Source organism: Mustelus asterias, chromosome 1 (genome assembly GCF_964213995.1).
Source record: "Mustelus asterias chromosome 1, sMusAst1.hap1.1, whole genome shotgun sequence".
Taxonomy (NCBI): domain Eukaryota; kingdom Metazoa; phylum Chordata; class Chondrichthyes; order Carcharhiniformes; family Triakidae; genus Mustelus; species Mustelus asterias.
The window spans coordinates 119,296,210-119,311,706 of record NC_135801.1 but is presented as its reverse complement, the minus strand read 5'-3'; the positions used below and the strand labels follow the sequence as shown (position 1 = coordinate 119,311,706).

The following is a 15,497-nucleotide window of genomic DNA, read 5'->3' as shown; positions in this document are numbered from 1 at the left end:
GACAGGCAGCGGAACCCCCCCGACCAGAGGATGAGACGTCACACCCCCTCTCCTCCCCCCACCCCCCTCCCGCCCCGACCAGAGGATGACCTGGGTCAGAGAGCCGTTGCAGTCTCTGACCCCGCTCTTCGGAGGCTGCAGCGGCGACTTCAGACTTTTATTTTGCAGGTCGATAACAGCGCGGACGTGGATCAGGCCAGAAGACGGTAAAGTCGGATTTGACGGTAGAGTTGGGCGCGCGGTTCATTAAGTCGATTTAAATCGTCAGGCCACCCAATTCGGGCGCGCGCCGGACCCACGCTCGAATCGGGTGTCGGTAAAGGCGCAATCTGCTCGGATTCGGGTGCAGATCGCGTTAAAGGCCCGATACCCAACTTTACCACGATTTCGCGCCCGAAAACAGGCGCAAAGTTTTGGTAAAATCAGGCCCAATGACTTGGAGACTGACTGACTTTGCTTTGATCCAAAAGTTGATCCTTTTCATTTTACTTCCATTGAAACAGTAGGAGGTGGATTATTGCTCATGTTTAGAATACATTCTGGGTTGACATATTTTGTACACAATTTTGGTCCATTAAATGAAATGGTTTTAGTGTTCCTTACAAATGTGAAATGTATTTTCAATGTCCACAATCTCCTTACAGTTTGTTTTATCTAGTCTTTCTTTCACTAATATTTCTTACTGGCCTTTGTGAATCACTTTGATCCCTCCTGTGAATGACTTGTTTCTGACCTGAGTGTTGCAGTCCTCCATTCTTGTTTGCAGCTGATTTTACATTTTATTTCAATGTTTTAACCAGTTTCTGAAATTTCAAAATAAAAAATGATCGCAGTTCACAATCTTTTCCATCTGCGATGTAAGGGGCTGGATAAGATCTGCAGGTACGGCCTACTAATTGTTAACCATGATTACTCCTGATAATCACATGGTAGATGAGATATTTATGTAAACCCTTTATTTTACAGTGACATATTAACAATAAAATCAGTCTCAACAATTGGAGTGGAGCACTTTTATTGTAGTAAATGTTCATTATTCCTGGAGTTCCCCTTTAAATATAATGTAGGTCAAGATAATTATATGTGGTTGAATGCCTACACTGCGTTATGCAATTTATGCTTAGTGTCTCTTCAAAAAGAACGTAGGAACAGTGGTAGGCCATACAGACCCTCCAGCCTTTTCCGCCATTCAGTTAGACCATGATTGATGTGTACTGCAGCTCCATTCACTTGCCTTGATTCCGTGTGCCTTAACTAACAAAAATACAACAATCTCCATTTTGAAATTTTCAAAATGGACAAAAGCAGAACAGGTGGACTTCTAATAAATAAGAATATTGATCTCAGGTGAGCCAACCTGCAGATCCACCCTCAGGATGCTTCATTGGCACCTGAGGCACCATTGACAAGTCCATCATATCACACCCTCTCTAGCAAGCAGGCACCAGCATAGATTCAAGCACATCAGTGGCCTTTAGGTAGTTGGCCCAGATGGTAGTGCACTATGGTGTAAGTACTGCTTACTCTCATTTGGAACTGGCGGAAGCAGAAAGTGCACAGGGTGCCAGTTATCAAGAGCATTGCTGGTGCTCAGGACGAGACTGAGTACAAAGGGGTTCCCCATTCAAAGGCACAGAGAGCCTGTTCAAGAGACCTGGCATTGAGAAGTGAAAGTTTGCAGAGAACTCCTCCTGCCCATCTTCTGCAACTACCCTCCTGCAATCACTCATTTATAGCCTGGGACCCACTCATGATCCAAGGCATGGGGTGGAATCAACACTAGCAGCAGCCACCGCCTCCCTTTTTGTGCTGTCATTTGGACTCTGATTGGCTGGTAGTTCATGGCAAGCAGTACTTTACCCCTGGTTGATCTTGGGAAAGTCCACCGCTGTCCGGTTAAGAGCCTTAGTGACACTTAATCTGGTTGGCTTTCCCTAAAAGAGGCAACGTGTTGGGTAAGACCATCATTTCCATTTAATATTGTCCACTGTTTCTAAAATCCTCCCACCATTGATGTTAAACTGACTGGTCTTTAGTTAGTTGAATGTTTGTACATCCTTTCTTGAATAAGAGTGCCACATTTGCTATTCTCCCATCCTATGGCGTATTTTCCACATCTATGGAAAGCCTTTTCGTTATCTCCACTCCAACTACCTTTAACAACCTGGGATGCAAGCCATCTCGGTCAGCTGACTTAGCCACCCTAAACATAGGCATGCTTTCCAGTACAACATGCCCATCAGTTTTCACCTGATCCATTACCTGCACAATTTCTCAGCATATTCATATTTTTTAAGCATCTTGTTCCTTAGTAAACGCCGATACAGAGCACTGATTAAACATTCTAGACCTGCCCTACACCTCTTTGGCCCCAATAGGACCAACCTGCCTCTTACTACCCATCCACTATTTATATGTTGATGGAAAATGCTAGGGTTCCCTTTAATGTTAACTGCCATTCTCTTCACATATGTTCTCTATTTGCAAGTCTTATTTTCCTCTTCATTTCCCCTTTCAATGTATTGTACGTATCATGTATAATCTATTTTGGTTTCATCATTCTTTTCTATCTTCATTGTCATCCAAAGAGCATTGTCATCCCCTTGTTGGGAGATACCGACAACACATCCTCTTTAATGATCACCCAGGGTTCCATTACAGTTTTTCCTGTCAGCCTTGGTTCCATTTTACCCTGGTTCATGGCCCTTGCATCCAATTGGCAATAGCCCTCTTCCAGTTACAAATAAAACTATTCTTTTTTCTTCTCCGTTACTAATCTAAATATTATTATTCAATGTTCACGCTTATCCAAGAGGTCCGCAGACATTTGGTCACTTGGTCCACCTTGGCCCCCAGCATCAAATCAAGCAATGCCTCCTTCCAATCTGGACTGAGAATATAATGATCAAAGAAGTTCTCCTGAATACAGTTCAGTAATTCCTGCCCCTCCTTTTCCTTTACTTTAACATTATCCCAATTGACATTTTAAGGGAGGTAAGTTCCAATTTTTAATACCTTTTATGTTAAGAAGTGCTCCTGACATCACCCTTGTGCAGCTAGTTTTAAGGTTACACCCCTTTACTCTTAACTGCCTCAATAGAGAACATTTTCTATCTGTAATCAAATGCTTTAATCATCTGAAACATTTCAACTTGGTCAACCCTGAATTTTCCACACTCAAGGGAATACAAGCTAACAGAGAGATCCACAAAATAGTTAAACATAGTTAAACATAATTTAACATCCAAACATAGTTTCGAGAGTTTCACTAGGGGAGTTTTTAGCCTTCCTGATAATCACCCAGGGGACATGCAGTGTCACCACTGATCGCAAAGTATATTATTTCTTCTGAGTAGGTAATAGGACACAAACCAGAAACCAATGAGACCCTTCTTTAAATGTGGAGATCAGTCAGACCTTGTTTCCCACTGGGTACCGGTGGAAGATTGACGGAAGAACATGTCGATGTGTTCTGGGAGTTAAAAATTCTCATGTGCCACACTGCCAAGAACTAAATCAGGGAGATAATGCTACAATACACTGGAAGCATGGTTGGACCACTGGTACACTGTTACTTAGAAAAAGGATGGACGCAGTGAAGAAATGCACCGTATATTCACAAGGGCATTACCAAGGATGAAAATATGTGGTTATAATGAGTGACCTGGAAAATGATTGGAATTAGCATCGTCCATGTTTTGCCAAGTTGATTCTGAATTTTCGGCGTACAGCGGCACAGTGGTTATCATTCCTGCCTCACAGCGCCAAGGACTTGGGTTTGATTCCTTGCTTGGGTCACTGTCTGTGCAAAGTCTGCACGTTCTCCCCGTGGGTTTCCTCCGGGTGTTCCAGTTTCCTCCCACAGTCCAAAAGATGTGCTAGTTAGGTGCATTGGCCATGCTAAATTCTCCCTCAGTGTACCCGAACAGGCACCAGAGTGTGGTGACTAGGGGATTATCACAGTAACTTCATTGCTGTGTGAATGTAAGCTACTTGTTACAGTAATAAATAAACTTAAAAGTTCAAGTAAGGCTCTAAAATTTGTACATTCAAGGCACTTGTCTGTTCCAGGAAGCCACATAGGACTTTTGAAAGCTGCCATCGTGGAGTACTGGTCTCAAGAAAACGCTGCCCAAATGTGGCCTCCCTATCCTAAAATATTTGCCCAAAATCTGAGTGATCTTGGAGCAGTAAGAGAAAAAAGAAGAAGAAAAAGAGAGTAAGACTCGGAGTCCGCGAGAAAATAAAAGTACATATATTACATCACTTACCAAAAAATAATATTTAAAAATATTAGTCATTAAAATAAATAACCAAAAAATATAAACATTTGCAGCTAAATTTTGAATAGGTTCCAAAAAATGTACTTTCTATCAAATGGTGCCGACAAAATTGATACCGTCAGTTTGCGCAGAACATTTGTTCTTTCATAATGGTAGAACTTCAGTCAAAACTTAATCAGTTCTCATTGACTTCACGACCAACTGATTTCTGAACCCACACTGAGACAAAAAACAAGAAACCACAATGCATAAAATGACAGAATGGGCATATTCAGACAATCAATGGAACCTCCACTGGAACACAGTTGAATAATGTGAATTTAGTGGAAACTGAGATGTATTCTCTGCAGCTACTCACATATAGTTCCCTGAGAAAATGTTCTACATGTAATGCCCAAGTTAGCAGAGGAGTAAATGAACAGTGTGTTTAAAATAACTAGTAAGCAGTAATTTAAAATATCAATAATTCATGACAAATGTTTTTTTAAATTTTTATCAATCTTTCTATAATGCAATTTTCTATTTCTATTTAGACATACTTTCCAAAGTCCATATTTTTTATTTTCTTTCCAAGTGCAAATATGTGCTTTCACATGCTTTAAGGTTACCTTTTACTTCATGTCAGATATTTCAAAGGATACTTAGTAGAAGTATGATGTGCGACTCTGCAACAAATTGGGCTTGGCTGCTTCCATGGATGTAACTCTGTGGAAATAATGAATTAAACATTATAAAAATGAGGCGTCAAATGTCCTATAAAAATTAATAATAAACAAACATTTCATCTATTTTTGATACTTCTAATTATAATTTACAACTTCAAAAATAAACAGATTGCTTTCTGAGATTCATTAAATATGAATCTTCACCAATGACCATATTTTCATGGAATTGGCAAGAATAGGGCTTTTAATTGCAATTAATTAGTATCTAAGATTCTAACAACAGAATTTTGGACTCTAATAGTAGAGACAGAGGTTCAAATCCTTGGTTCGACTACATTGCAACTGCTTATCCAGTCAGAGCAAATTCCAGGTTTCCTGTATGGGTTGTATCAATGTCTCAGAGAAGAAAGTTATTCCTCCCCACAAAGTGCAGCTTCTGTCAAACACTATGAAGCAACATTCATGACAATTGTGCATATGATTGTATCTCAAATGCTTTTACATTACTGATTTAAGACAGAACGACCGAGCTTATTAAAAAAAAAATTGGAGAATAGCAACCACACAGTCAAAAGAGAAGCACATTTGGAAGTATAAAATGAGTATTTTTTTAAAAAATTATTAATTTTCACTGAAACAACATTTTTTTAAATGCAACAAACATTCAAGCAAACAAAACCTGAAAAGTAGTTGCATTTTTTCTTCAAGAAATAATCTTTTTAACAACCCTTTCCTGATAGTGCTTGCACAAAACCTTTTCTGCACATTAGTGACACTAAAGGCCGCATCATCCCACTGGAGGCGGGAACAAACATCCATCACCGTTGTGCATCTGTTTCAAGCCTGCAGGGTGGTGGGATTTTCATGGAGTCGAGGTCTTAATTATCCTAGAGACGTGTCGCAATTGGTGGCTGGGGAAGGAGAGGGAAAGGGAGCTGGGACATTAGGAAAGCAGGGCACATCCTGGCATGAATTGGCCGACATAGCTGAGGCTGCCTCTGCACTTGGCCTTTAAAAAAAAGCGAATCTTCATTTTCGAAGTGGCCAGGGGAAATGGAGAGTTGGGACCCAGGTAAGGTTAGGGAAAGGTTGATTACTAAAATTTCATTGATGTTCAGTAGATTATTTTTAAACTTGCTCCTTCTCCCATTAAATAAAACTTTTAAAGTTGCTCGCTCACATGAAAATTTCGAGAAGTTAGGAGATGAGCTCTCAACAAGTTCTCTGAAGACCCTAATGTGCTCTATTAATGAGAGGCATGACTTCACTCTCCCACCCGAACCTGCTCTATTCCTGTCCTTGAGAAAGTCAAGACTCTGAAATAGAGGCAGCAGACTGGTACGCAGGCTGCTGGTGGCATTTTTTTGTCGTTACCCCTCCTGATTTGGGTCTGGAAAAAATGGCCTGAAGTTATTGACAAGGCTATACACTTTTTGGTTTCATAACTTTACCTATATCATAAATACTCTGCAGGCAGTCCTCGCTCGTGCTACTAGTCAACCAGCAATTGTGCGACAGAAGAAGGTTCTGATAAGGAAATGTTGCTGTACACACTCCTGCTTTAGCTGGGACCTCAACGGGTTAAGAGAATGTTTGGCACCTCACAGGTGTTTGATTGCAGGGACAAAGCATGATTCAGCATCCTGAGTTCAAGGTCATGACCTTCAACCTGCTTGAGTGGAGGGATTATGCACCATGTGTTTGGGGTGAAATATGTAAGAGCTTCTTGGGGAAAAAAAACAAAATTCTTCAGTGGTTGGAGGCATCAGGAAGAAGTTCACTTTCAGAATTCTGCTTCAATCTCCCTGCACAGATGCTATCTCTATTGATGCTGCCCTCTTTCTCTTCCTTTCCCTGTAGGCCAACAATTCCCACAGACCTGATTCCCTTCTTGCCACACACTTAGAATCCTCTTTAATTGATGGTGCTGCAGACTATGCAATAGATGATTTCAGCCATTTTGGCTGGATCACCGTTTGCACCCCACCTTGGTAGACCAAAAAACGGAAGAGTTTGTTTGCTCCACAGGAACTTTGGTCCAGCATGAGCCTCATTGTACTTACTGCTGATGGTTTTTAGTTGCACCTTTGTCTGCATAGATGCCTCCACATTCCAGTAATTAAATTATCCTTCTGGGGCCATCGAGTAATGTTACACAATAAAAGTATCATGGCTATTGAACATTCTACATTAATTTGTAGTGTCACCTTTCCCTTCATTGATTTTTATACTTATTGATTGTACTCCTATGAATTCAGCTACAACACTGGCAACGACAATGCAAAATGGAAAATTGCCCAAGTGTGTGCTGCACACAAAAAGCAAGACAAATCCAAAACTGTTAAATACATACATACAAATATACAGACATTTCAATTAGAGCAGGAGTAGGTCATTTGGTCCCTCGAGGCTGCTCCACCATTTGATAAGATCATGGCTGATCTGATTGTGGCCTCAACTCCACTTATCTGTCTTCCCATGATAAAGGTTGTTTTCCTTCCTGATCAAATACCTGTCTAATTTCACCTTGATTATGTTCAGCAAACCAACCTTTATTGCTCTCTAAGGAAGGAGATTCCATGGACTAACGACCCACTAAGAAAAAAAAATCCTCATCTCAGACTTAAATGGAAGACCAAAACGAAAAGCAAAATACTGCGAATGCTGGAATCCGAAACAAAAACAGAAAATGCTGGAAACTCTCAGTAGGTCTGACAGCATCTGTGGGGAGAGAATAGAGCCTTTTGCAATGTTTTAGCGAACCCCAACGCAAACTGGAAGAACAGCACCTCATTTTCCGATTGGGCACCTCACAGTCTTCTGGGCTGAACAACTTCAGAACATGAACTCTTTCCTCCACCTTCACCCCATTTCCATTTACTTTATTTCATTTCGTTTCATCTCATTCATCCATTTTATCATCCTTCTTTCTCACTTCCATTTTTCTACTTCTCCATTCCAGCTCTCCTTCACTAACGGCACAAATCAATTCCAGCCTCCCGGACTACCTGGATCCACTACAGTTTGCCTATTGCCGCAACAGGTCCACAGCAGACGGCATCTCCCTGGCCCTGCACTCAACCCTGGAACACCTAGATAACAAGGACACCTATGTCAGACTCCTATTTATTGACTACAGCTCGGCCTTCAACACCATTATTTCCACAAAACTCATCCTCAAACTTTGTGGCCTGGGCATTGGCACCTCCCTCCGCGACTGGATCCTGAACTTCCTAAGTCACAGACCACAATTAGTAAGATAGGCAACAACACTTCCTCCAAGATCATCCTCAACACCGGTGCCCCACAAGGCTATGTTCTCAGCCCCCTACTATACTCCTTATACACCTATGACTGTGCGGCCAAATTCCCCTCCAATTCGATTTTCAAGTTTGCTGACGACACCACCATGGTGGGTCGGATCTGAAACAATGACGAGACAGAGTACGGGAATGAGATAGAGAATCTGGTGAACTGGTGCGGCAACAATAATCTTTCCCTCAATGTCGACAAAACGAAGGAGATTGTCATCGACTTCAGGAAGTGTAAAGGAAAACATGCCCCTGTCTACATCAATGGAGACGAAATAGAAAGGGTCAAGGGCTTCAAGTTTTTAGGTGTCCAGATCACCAACAATCTGTCCTGGTCCCCCCATGCCAACACTATAGTTAAAAAAGCCCACCAATGCCTCTACTTTCTCAGAAGACTAAGGAAATTTGGCATGTCAACTACGACTCTCACCAACTTTTACAGATGCACCAAAGAAAGCATTCTTTCTGGTTGTATCACAGCTTGGTATGGCTCCTGTTCTGCCCAAGACCGCAATGAACTACAAAAGGTCAAGAATGTAGCCCAAACCATCACGCATACCAGCCTCCCATTCATTGACTCTGTCTACACTTCCCGCTGCCTCGGCAAAGCAGCCAGCATAATTAAGGAACCCATGCACCCCGGACATTCTCTCTTCCACCTTCTTCCGTCGGGAAAAAGATACAAAGTCTGAGGTCACGTACCAACCGACTCAAGAACAGCTTCTCCCCTGCTGCTGTCAGACTTTTGAATGGACTTACCTTGCATTAAGTTGATCTTTCTCTACACCCTAGCTATGACTGTAGCACTACATTCTACACTCTCTCGCTTCCTTCTCTATGAACGGTGTGTTTTTGAATGTATAGTGCGCAAGAAACGATACTTTTCACTGTATGTTAATACATGTGACAATAATAAATCAAAATCAAATCAAATCTTGCCCCCTCCACAACCCCTCCCCACTTTCAGGGCAACTGCCATAATCCCCAGGCAGTCCTTTAATAATCTAGACCTCTGTTCTGCCATTCACACATTCTGATCACTTAGTGGACACCTTTAGCACCTTCTCAGCCTTCCGTATCCTCATTTACATTCCCTTTATCCCATTCCACTTCCCCCACCCCACCCTCTTAGTATAAATCTCTATTCATTCTCTTTGCTCTCAGTTCTGACAAAGGGTCAGCTTGACCGAAATGTCGACCTTATTCTCTCCCCACAGATACTGGCAGACCTGCTGAGATTTTTCAGCATTTTCTGTTAAATGGAAGACCCCTAATTTATAAACTGTGTCCTTAGTTCTTGACTGCCCCACAAGGAGAAACATCCTCTCAGCATCCACCATGTCAAGTTCCCTCAGGATCTTAAGTTTCACTATCATTCTTTTAAACTCCAATGGGTATAATCTTCCCTTCTAAACTAACCCCTTCATCCCAGGAGTCAGTCGAGTGAACCTTCTCTGAACAGCTTCCAATGTAATTTCTTTCCTTTCTTAAGTAAGCAGACCAAAACTGTATACTGTACTTCAGATGTTGTTCTCACTGAGGCCTTGTACAGCGATAGCAACCTCCCTACTTTAAACTCTATTCTCCTTTCAATAAATACCAACTTCCATTTGCCTTCAGAATCACTGTATCTGCATACCAACTTTTCCTGATTTATGTACCAGGATACCTAGCACCCACTGTACCTCAGAATTCTGCAGTCTCTCTCCATATAAATAATATGCTGCTTTTCTGTCTTCTTGCCAAAATGGACAAGTTCCCACTTTCCTACATTTTACTCCACGTACCTTTTTTTTTGCCCACTCACTTTAGGGGCAGGATTTTTCATGCAACCCACCATGTGTTTCACAGTGGAGAAGGTGGCCTGCCATTGGTCAGCGGAGGGATCTTCTGATCTCGCCATTGTCTAAGAGGTTTCTATTGAATGTACCTCTCACCACTGGGAGACCTGTTGGTGGGACCAGAAGATCCACCAGCATGAATTGCTGGAAAATTCCAGCCAATGTATCTATATCCTTTTGTAGATTTTTAAAGTTCCTCTTCACAATTTACTTTACTACCTACCTTTGTGACAATAGCAAATTTAGCTACCATACATTTGGTCACTTCATCCAAGGTATAGATCGTGAGGCCCCAGTACTCATCCCTGTGGCACTCCACTAGTTGCAACTTGCCAAACAGAAACTGACCCATTTATTCCTACTCTCTGCTTTCCTTTAGCTAATTAATCCTCTATCCATGCTAATATATTACCTCCTATACCATGAGCTGTTATTCTGTGAAGTAAGCTTTGATGTGGCACCTTATCAAATACTTTTGCAAATCCAAGTGCACCACAACCATTGGTTCCCCTTTATCCACCTTGTTTGTTACTTCCTCAATAAACTCTTTTAGTCAAACTTGTTTCCCTCTCAGAAAACCATGTTGGCTCTGCCTGATTGAAAAAAGATTTTTGAAATGTCCTGCTATAACCCCCTTAATAATAGGTTCGAGTATGTCCCAAATGACAGATGTTGGACTACCTGGCCTATAGTTACCTCCTGTCTGTCTCCCACCTTTCTTGAAATTTGCTATTTTCCAATCTGATGGGACCTTTCCAGAATCTACGGAATTTGGAAGATCACAACTAATATCTCCACAGCCACTTACTTGAGAGCCATAGGATGGTGTTCACGTGGTCCTGGATGTGTCAGCCTTTAGTTCTAATAGTTTTCTCAGGTCCCTTTCCCTGATGATTGCCATTATTTTAATTTCTTCCCTCCATTTCACCTCTTCATTTCTAAGTATTTCGAGGATGTTATTTGTGTTTTCAAGTCAAGACAGGTGAAAAATATTTCTTCAACACGACTACCATTTTTTTATTTCCAAAGCTTGATTCCCAATTCTCATTCTCTGGAGGACCCACACTGACTTTGGTTACTCTTTTCCTTTTAACATACTTGTAGCAACTCTTCCCATCTGTTTATATAATTCCAGCTAGCTTTCACTTATGCTCAAACTCCTCCTCCTTATTAATTATGGGATGATTTTAATTGTCCCAAAATAGACAGTAACAGATAAAAGCAAAATACCGCAGATGCTGGAATCTGAAACAAAAACAGAAAATGCTGGAAAATCTCAGGTCTGACAGCATCTGCAGAGAGAGAATAGAGATAAAGTTTCAAGTCTGGATGATTCTTTGTCAAAGCTCAAAGCCCTCAACAGAGGAGCAGATGGAGTGAGGTCAAGGTGCTCCTTCCCTTTTCACGTAGCCACTGCAAAAGCTCACCCATGGCTACAGCAATGCACTGCAGGACTGAGGGCATCTCTAGCCGAAACTGTGTGTTCTGCTCGACCAAGTTCTTTCTAGCATCTGCCATTCTTCCCCTGGAGACTACAAGGCACTCGTATGTCAAAGCCACAACATCAGATCAGACAGCACATGGATGGTCTCCTGTGTTCGCATGCCACTCTGTTGATGGCCTCTGACACATCTGCCTAATGTTTCTCTGTATCTCTGATACTCCTGTACTTCTGCCATGGCCCTTCCAGAGTCAGATGTAGCATAGGCCTCTTTTCCAGTCGTGCTCTGAATGTCAGAGACCTTGGGTGTTGATGCCTCCTCCTGCTATGGACATGAGTCCATGTGGTATCCACCAGAGTGTAAGCCCAAGCCTGAACTAGATTTATGAGTCACAGAGGCCTGCGCCTCTTGGGCTGCTGCAGATTAATGTTATGATAGCTATACAGGTGCGAGGTCATTTTCATCCTCCTCCAACGTGTCCTGGGAGCTGGGGTGAGCTCAGATGCAGGGACTCTCACCCTCCTCCTGCTAGCACCAATGGAGAGAGGAGAGAATGAGTGATTGCCTTGGCTAGCTCAAACCTGACACTCAAATTACAAGGTTATGATAAAAGCAGGGCAATACAATTTGTTTTGAACTACTCTCGCAAAGAGCCAACAAAGGTACAACAGATAGAACGACCACCTTCAATGCTATAAGCATCCACAGTCAATGTTTTTATCTTGCCATCTAATAAGGGTAACATATACACATATTCTATCTTGCACTGACTGTCGTAAAGGTTTCCAGGACTACAATCAATAGAGTTGAGTCATTTTATTCTTTTGCAGGAACTGCAGACATGTTTAGTTGGAAGAAGTTGCTGCTTATCCAGAACTGGATGGTAAATAAAGTAGCCTGACAAATCAGAGACAATAGAAGATTTGCAAGAGGTGGTGTGAACACAGTACAAATATGGAACTTGGCATTATGATTTTGGTTAATGTTGTGAAGGAACAGCACGTAGATTGGAAACAGGAGAGGGCCAAGGATAGATCTTTGTGCCACTTCCCTAAAGAAGTTTGACGCTAAACACCATCACAAAATTTCAAACTCCAGATTTAACATTATTTTGAATTTATGAGGAAAAATGTCTACATGCTTCCTTTCTTGTCTGTTCTGTGCCAATACATTTTTCACTTTTCAAGTCCCCAAGATGTAACGTAAGGGAGCATTATTAAAATACTCAACATGCAAATATTATTGTAGAAGTAAGTTATTGCAGTTGTGTGTGTGCTATGTTGATTGCAACTGATGTCTGAGAACCAGTACATCTACTGAAATCAAGGGCATCCTTGTTTTTTGTGAAGTTCAAATATAAAAGCAGCGCAGCAGGCTGGGAGAATCGCCCCCAACATTTTAAAAATCTATAGATTACACTTATCAGATGTTCATTCTGCACAACACTCTTGTCTCAATAGCAAAAAACAAGAACCAGCTTTTGTAGATTATTAGCTTTTCTCAATTTCAGGAGTAACATGTTTCAGGAGGAAAATTTGCATTTATTTTGTAAATGAAGCATGTAGACATTTTTCCTCATAAATTCAAAATAATGTTTCGATTACAATTCTGATCCAGTATATGAAAACGTACCTGTTGTTCTGTATTTTGGTAGTAAATAGCTTAAATAATTATCGGCTTAATATCCGGATAAATTAAATGAACACAAGTAGAAGTTTGTTATTGCTACAGCATATCTCTTAATATATTTACATAATTGTAACTGTTACTTTTAAAAACTAAATAAAACATATTGTAAACTAAATAACACTGAAATTTCAAATTTATTCCACTCTTGGGGAAGACCTTAATAATTGAATTCTTCTTCACAGAATACATTCTGCATTTTACAGTTCCCTATTGAATAACCTATTTCTTTTGTCTTGAAGCTTTCATTAAAAATTAATAATTAAGCCATTTTACAGGTATATATCTTCATGGGGATTAAAGTGTCAAAGTACTCTCGGTCCTGCTGACTGAACAGTTTCAGTTTATTTATTTCCATGTGTGCGTGAACCATAGTCTACAGGGAGATTGCCTGAGACTTCCAAAATGGATTTCTCCCAGGAGCTCCTGTTACCCAACAGAAAGAAATATTCAGCTCTTTCCTCTGAGCTGGTATAATTCCAAACTGCTGTTCTACTCACTTGGTAATTAAATATATTTTATTTTAAAATGCATTTTATTGCACTTTCTTTTGATACAAAATTTATCAAACAGTGTGCAAGTGCAAGACTGGTGCAGGAGTTAGAACATTCTGTTGTAGCTCCAATGAGCAAGAAATGATTTTCTTTTTGTTCAGTGACTATTTTAACAATGTACTCAGAAGATGAATTTCCACAGGCGGTATTTTGCTCATCCACTGTAATTTTTGTAAATTTTGTTTTTCAGAGGCTTTGTGGCACTACAGCCAATGTGGCAGTACATGGGCAGAAAAACTCCCATGAAATTTCACCCCTAGTTCACATTTTGCAGAAAATATGATTCTGTCACAATAATTTAATGTTGTTTATAACTCCAAAGTCTGAATTGTCTAGAAGTTCAAATTCAGCAAATGTATTAAAATACACAAAGGCTTTTAAAAGTGATCAGGAAAATTGCTTGTGCAGAGGTAAACAACCACATGGATTGGATCAACAGGCATGTTTCCATGTTGTAATTTCCATACAGCTTGATTTAGTTACCTAGGTCCTTTGCACAACTGCATTTACAAATTGTTGCACCAAAATCGGTTGACAATGACACATGGCATGGAAAATGGGCCAGAATTCGCCAGCCGTTCACGCCAGTGGGATTCCCTGGTCCTGCTGCAGTGAATGGAGATTTGGCTAAGCACCAAATTCTTTGTCTTCACTTGCAGTGACGGCAAGGCGTGAATGGCTGGAGAATTCCAGCCATAGAATTAGCTTCTGGAATGAATCAAGAATTGGTTCAATCAGAAGGATTTAACAACAAAGATGACCATTTAAATAACTGAGGTGTTGCTTAGCCAGGAATCAATGTAGATTAGCAAACACAGGGGTGATGGGTGAATGTTGTGAGTTAGGACATGGACAGCATAATTTTGGCTGACTTCAGGTTTAGGGAGGGTAAAACACAGGAGGGGAGGCACGAGTGCTGGAATAGTCAAGTCTACAGATAAGAAAGGTATGTTTGAGGATTTCAGCAGAAGATGAAGTGGAGCAGAGATGATCTTTGTTACAGAGATGGAAACAAGCAGTTTTACTGATGATGCAAATATGCGGTTGAAAGCGTACCTTCGGGTCAAGTATAATTTTACATCCTCCGCAGGAGTGAACCGGCAGGGGGCATAAAATTGTGTGGCATGGCAATGGCACTGTACCCATCGTCTACCCTCACTGCTAGTATTTTACCAGTGGCAGGGGAAGTGTTACACAGCCCACTTGCCCATGGGGCAATGAGGCCCTTAAGTGGCTCTGTGGGACTCTTTCTGCTGCTGCTGGTATTTTGCCAGTGGAGGCAGGTTCCCAGGTTACATTAAGGGGAGTTGGTGCCGTAGTGGTATTGTCACTGGACTAGTAATCCAGAGACCCAGAGTAATCTTCTGGGGACCTGAGTTTGAATCCCACCATGGCAGATGGTGAAATTTTAATTCAATTAAAAATATCTGGAATTAAAAAGTCTAATGGCGGCCATGAAACTTTTGTTGTCAAAAAACAATCTGGTTCACTATTGTCATTTAGGGAAGGAAATCTGCCGTCCTGACCTGGGCTGGCCTCCATGTGATTCCAGACCCACAGTAATGTGGTTGACTTTTAGCTGCTTTCTGAAATGGAGGGCAGTTAGGGATGGGCAATAAATGCTGGGCCAGCCAGCGATGCCCAGATCCCATATATGAACATTTTTAAAAAAATTATGTAGGTATCAGCTGTTCACGAGGTATCTGTTCCTTGCC

At 41.2% G+C, this 15,497-nt stretch overlaps 1 protein-coding gene across 1 annotated transcript in view; it reads right to left on the bottom strand.

Annotated features, from left to right (window-relative positions):
- tusc3 (tumor suppressor candidate 3) overlaps positions 1 to 15,497 on the bottom strand; it is a 238,259-nt gene that overhangs the window by 106,953 nt on the left and 115,809 nt on the right. Inside the window, exon 6 of the mRNA XM_078221231.1 lies at positions 4,925 to 4,988. Coding sequence (XP_078077357.1) covers positions 4,925 to 4,988 — 64 coding nt within the window. The remainder of the gene's footprint in view (positions 1 to 4,924; positions 4,989 to 15,497) is intronic.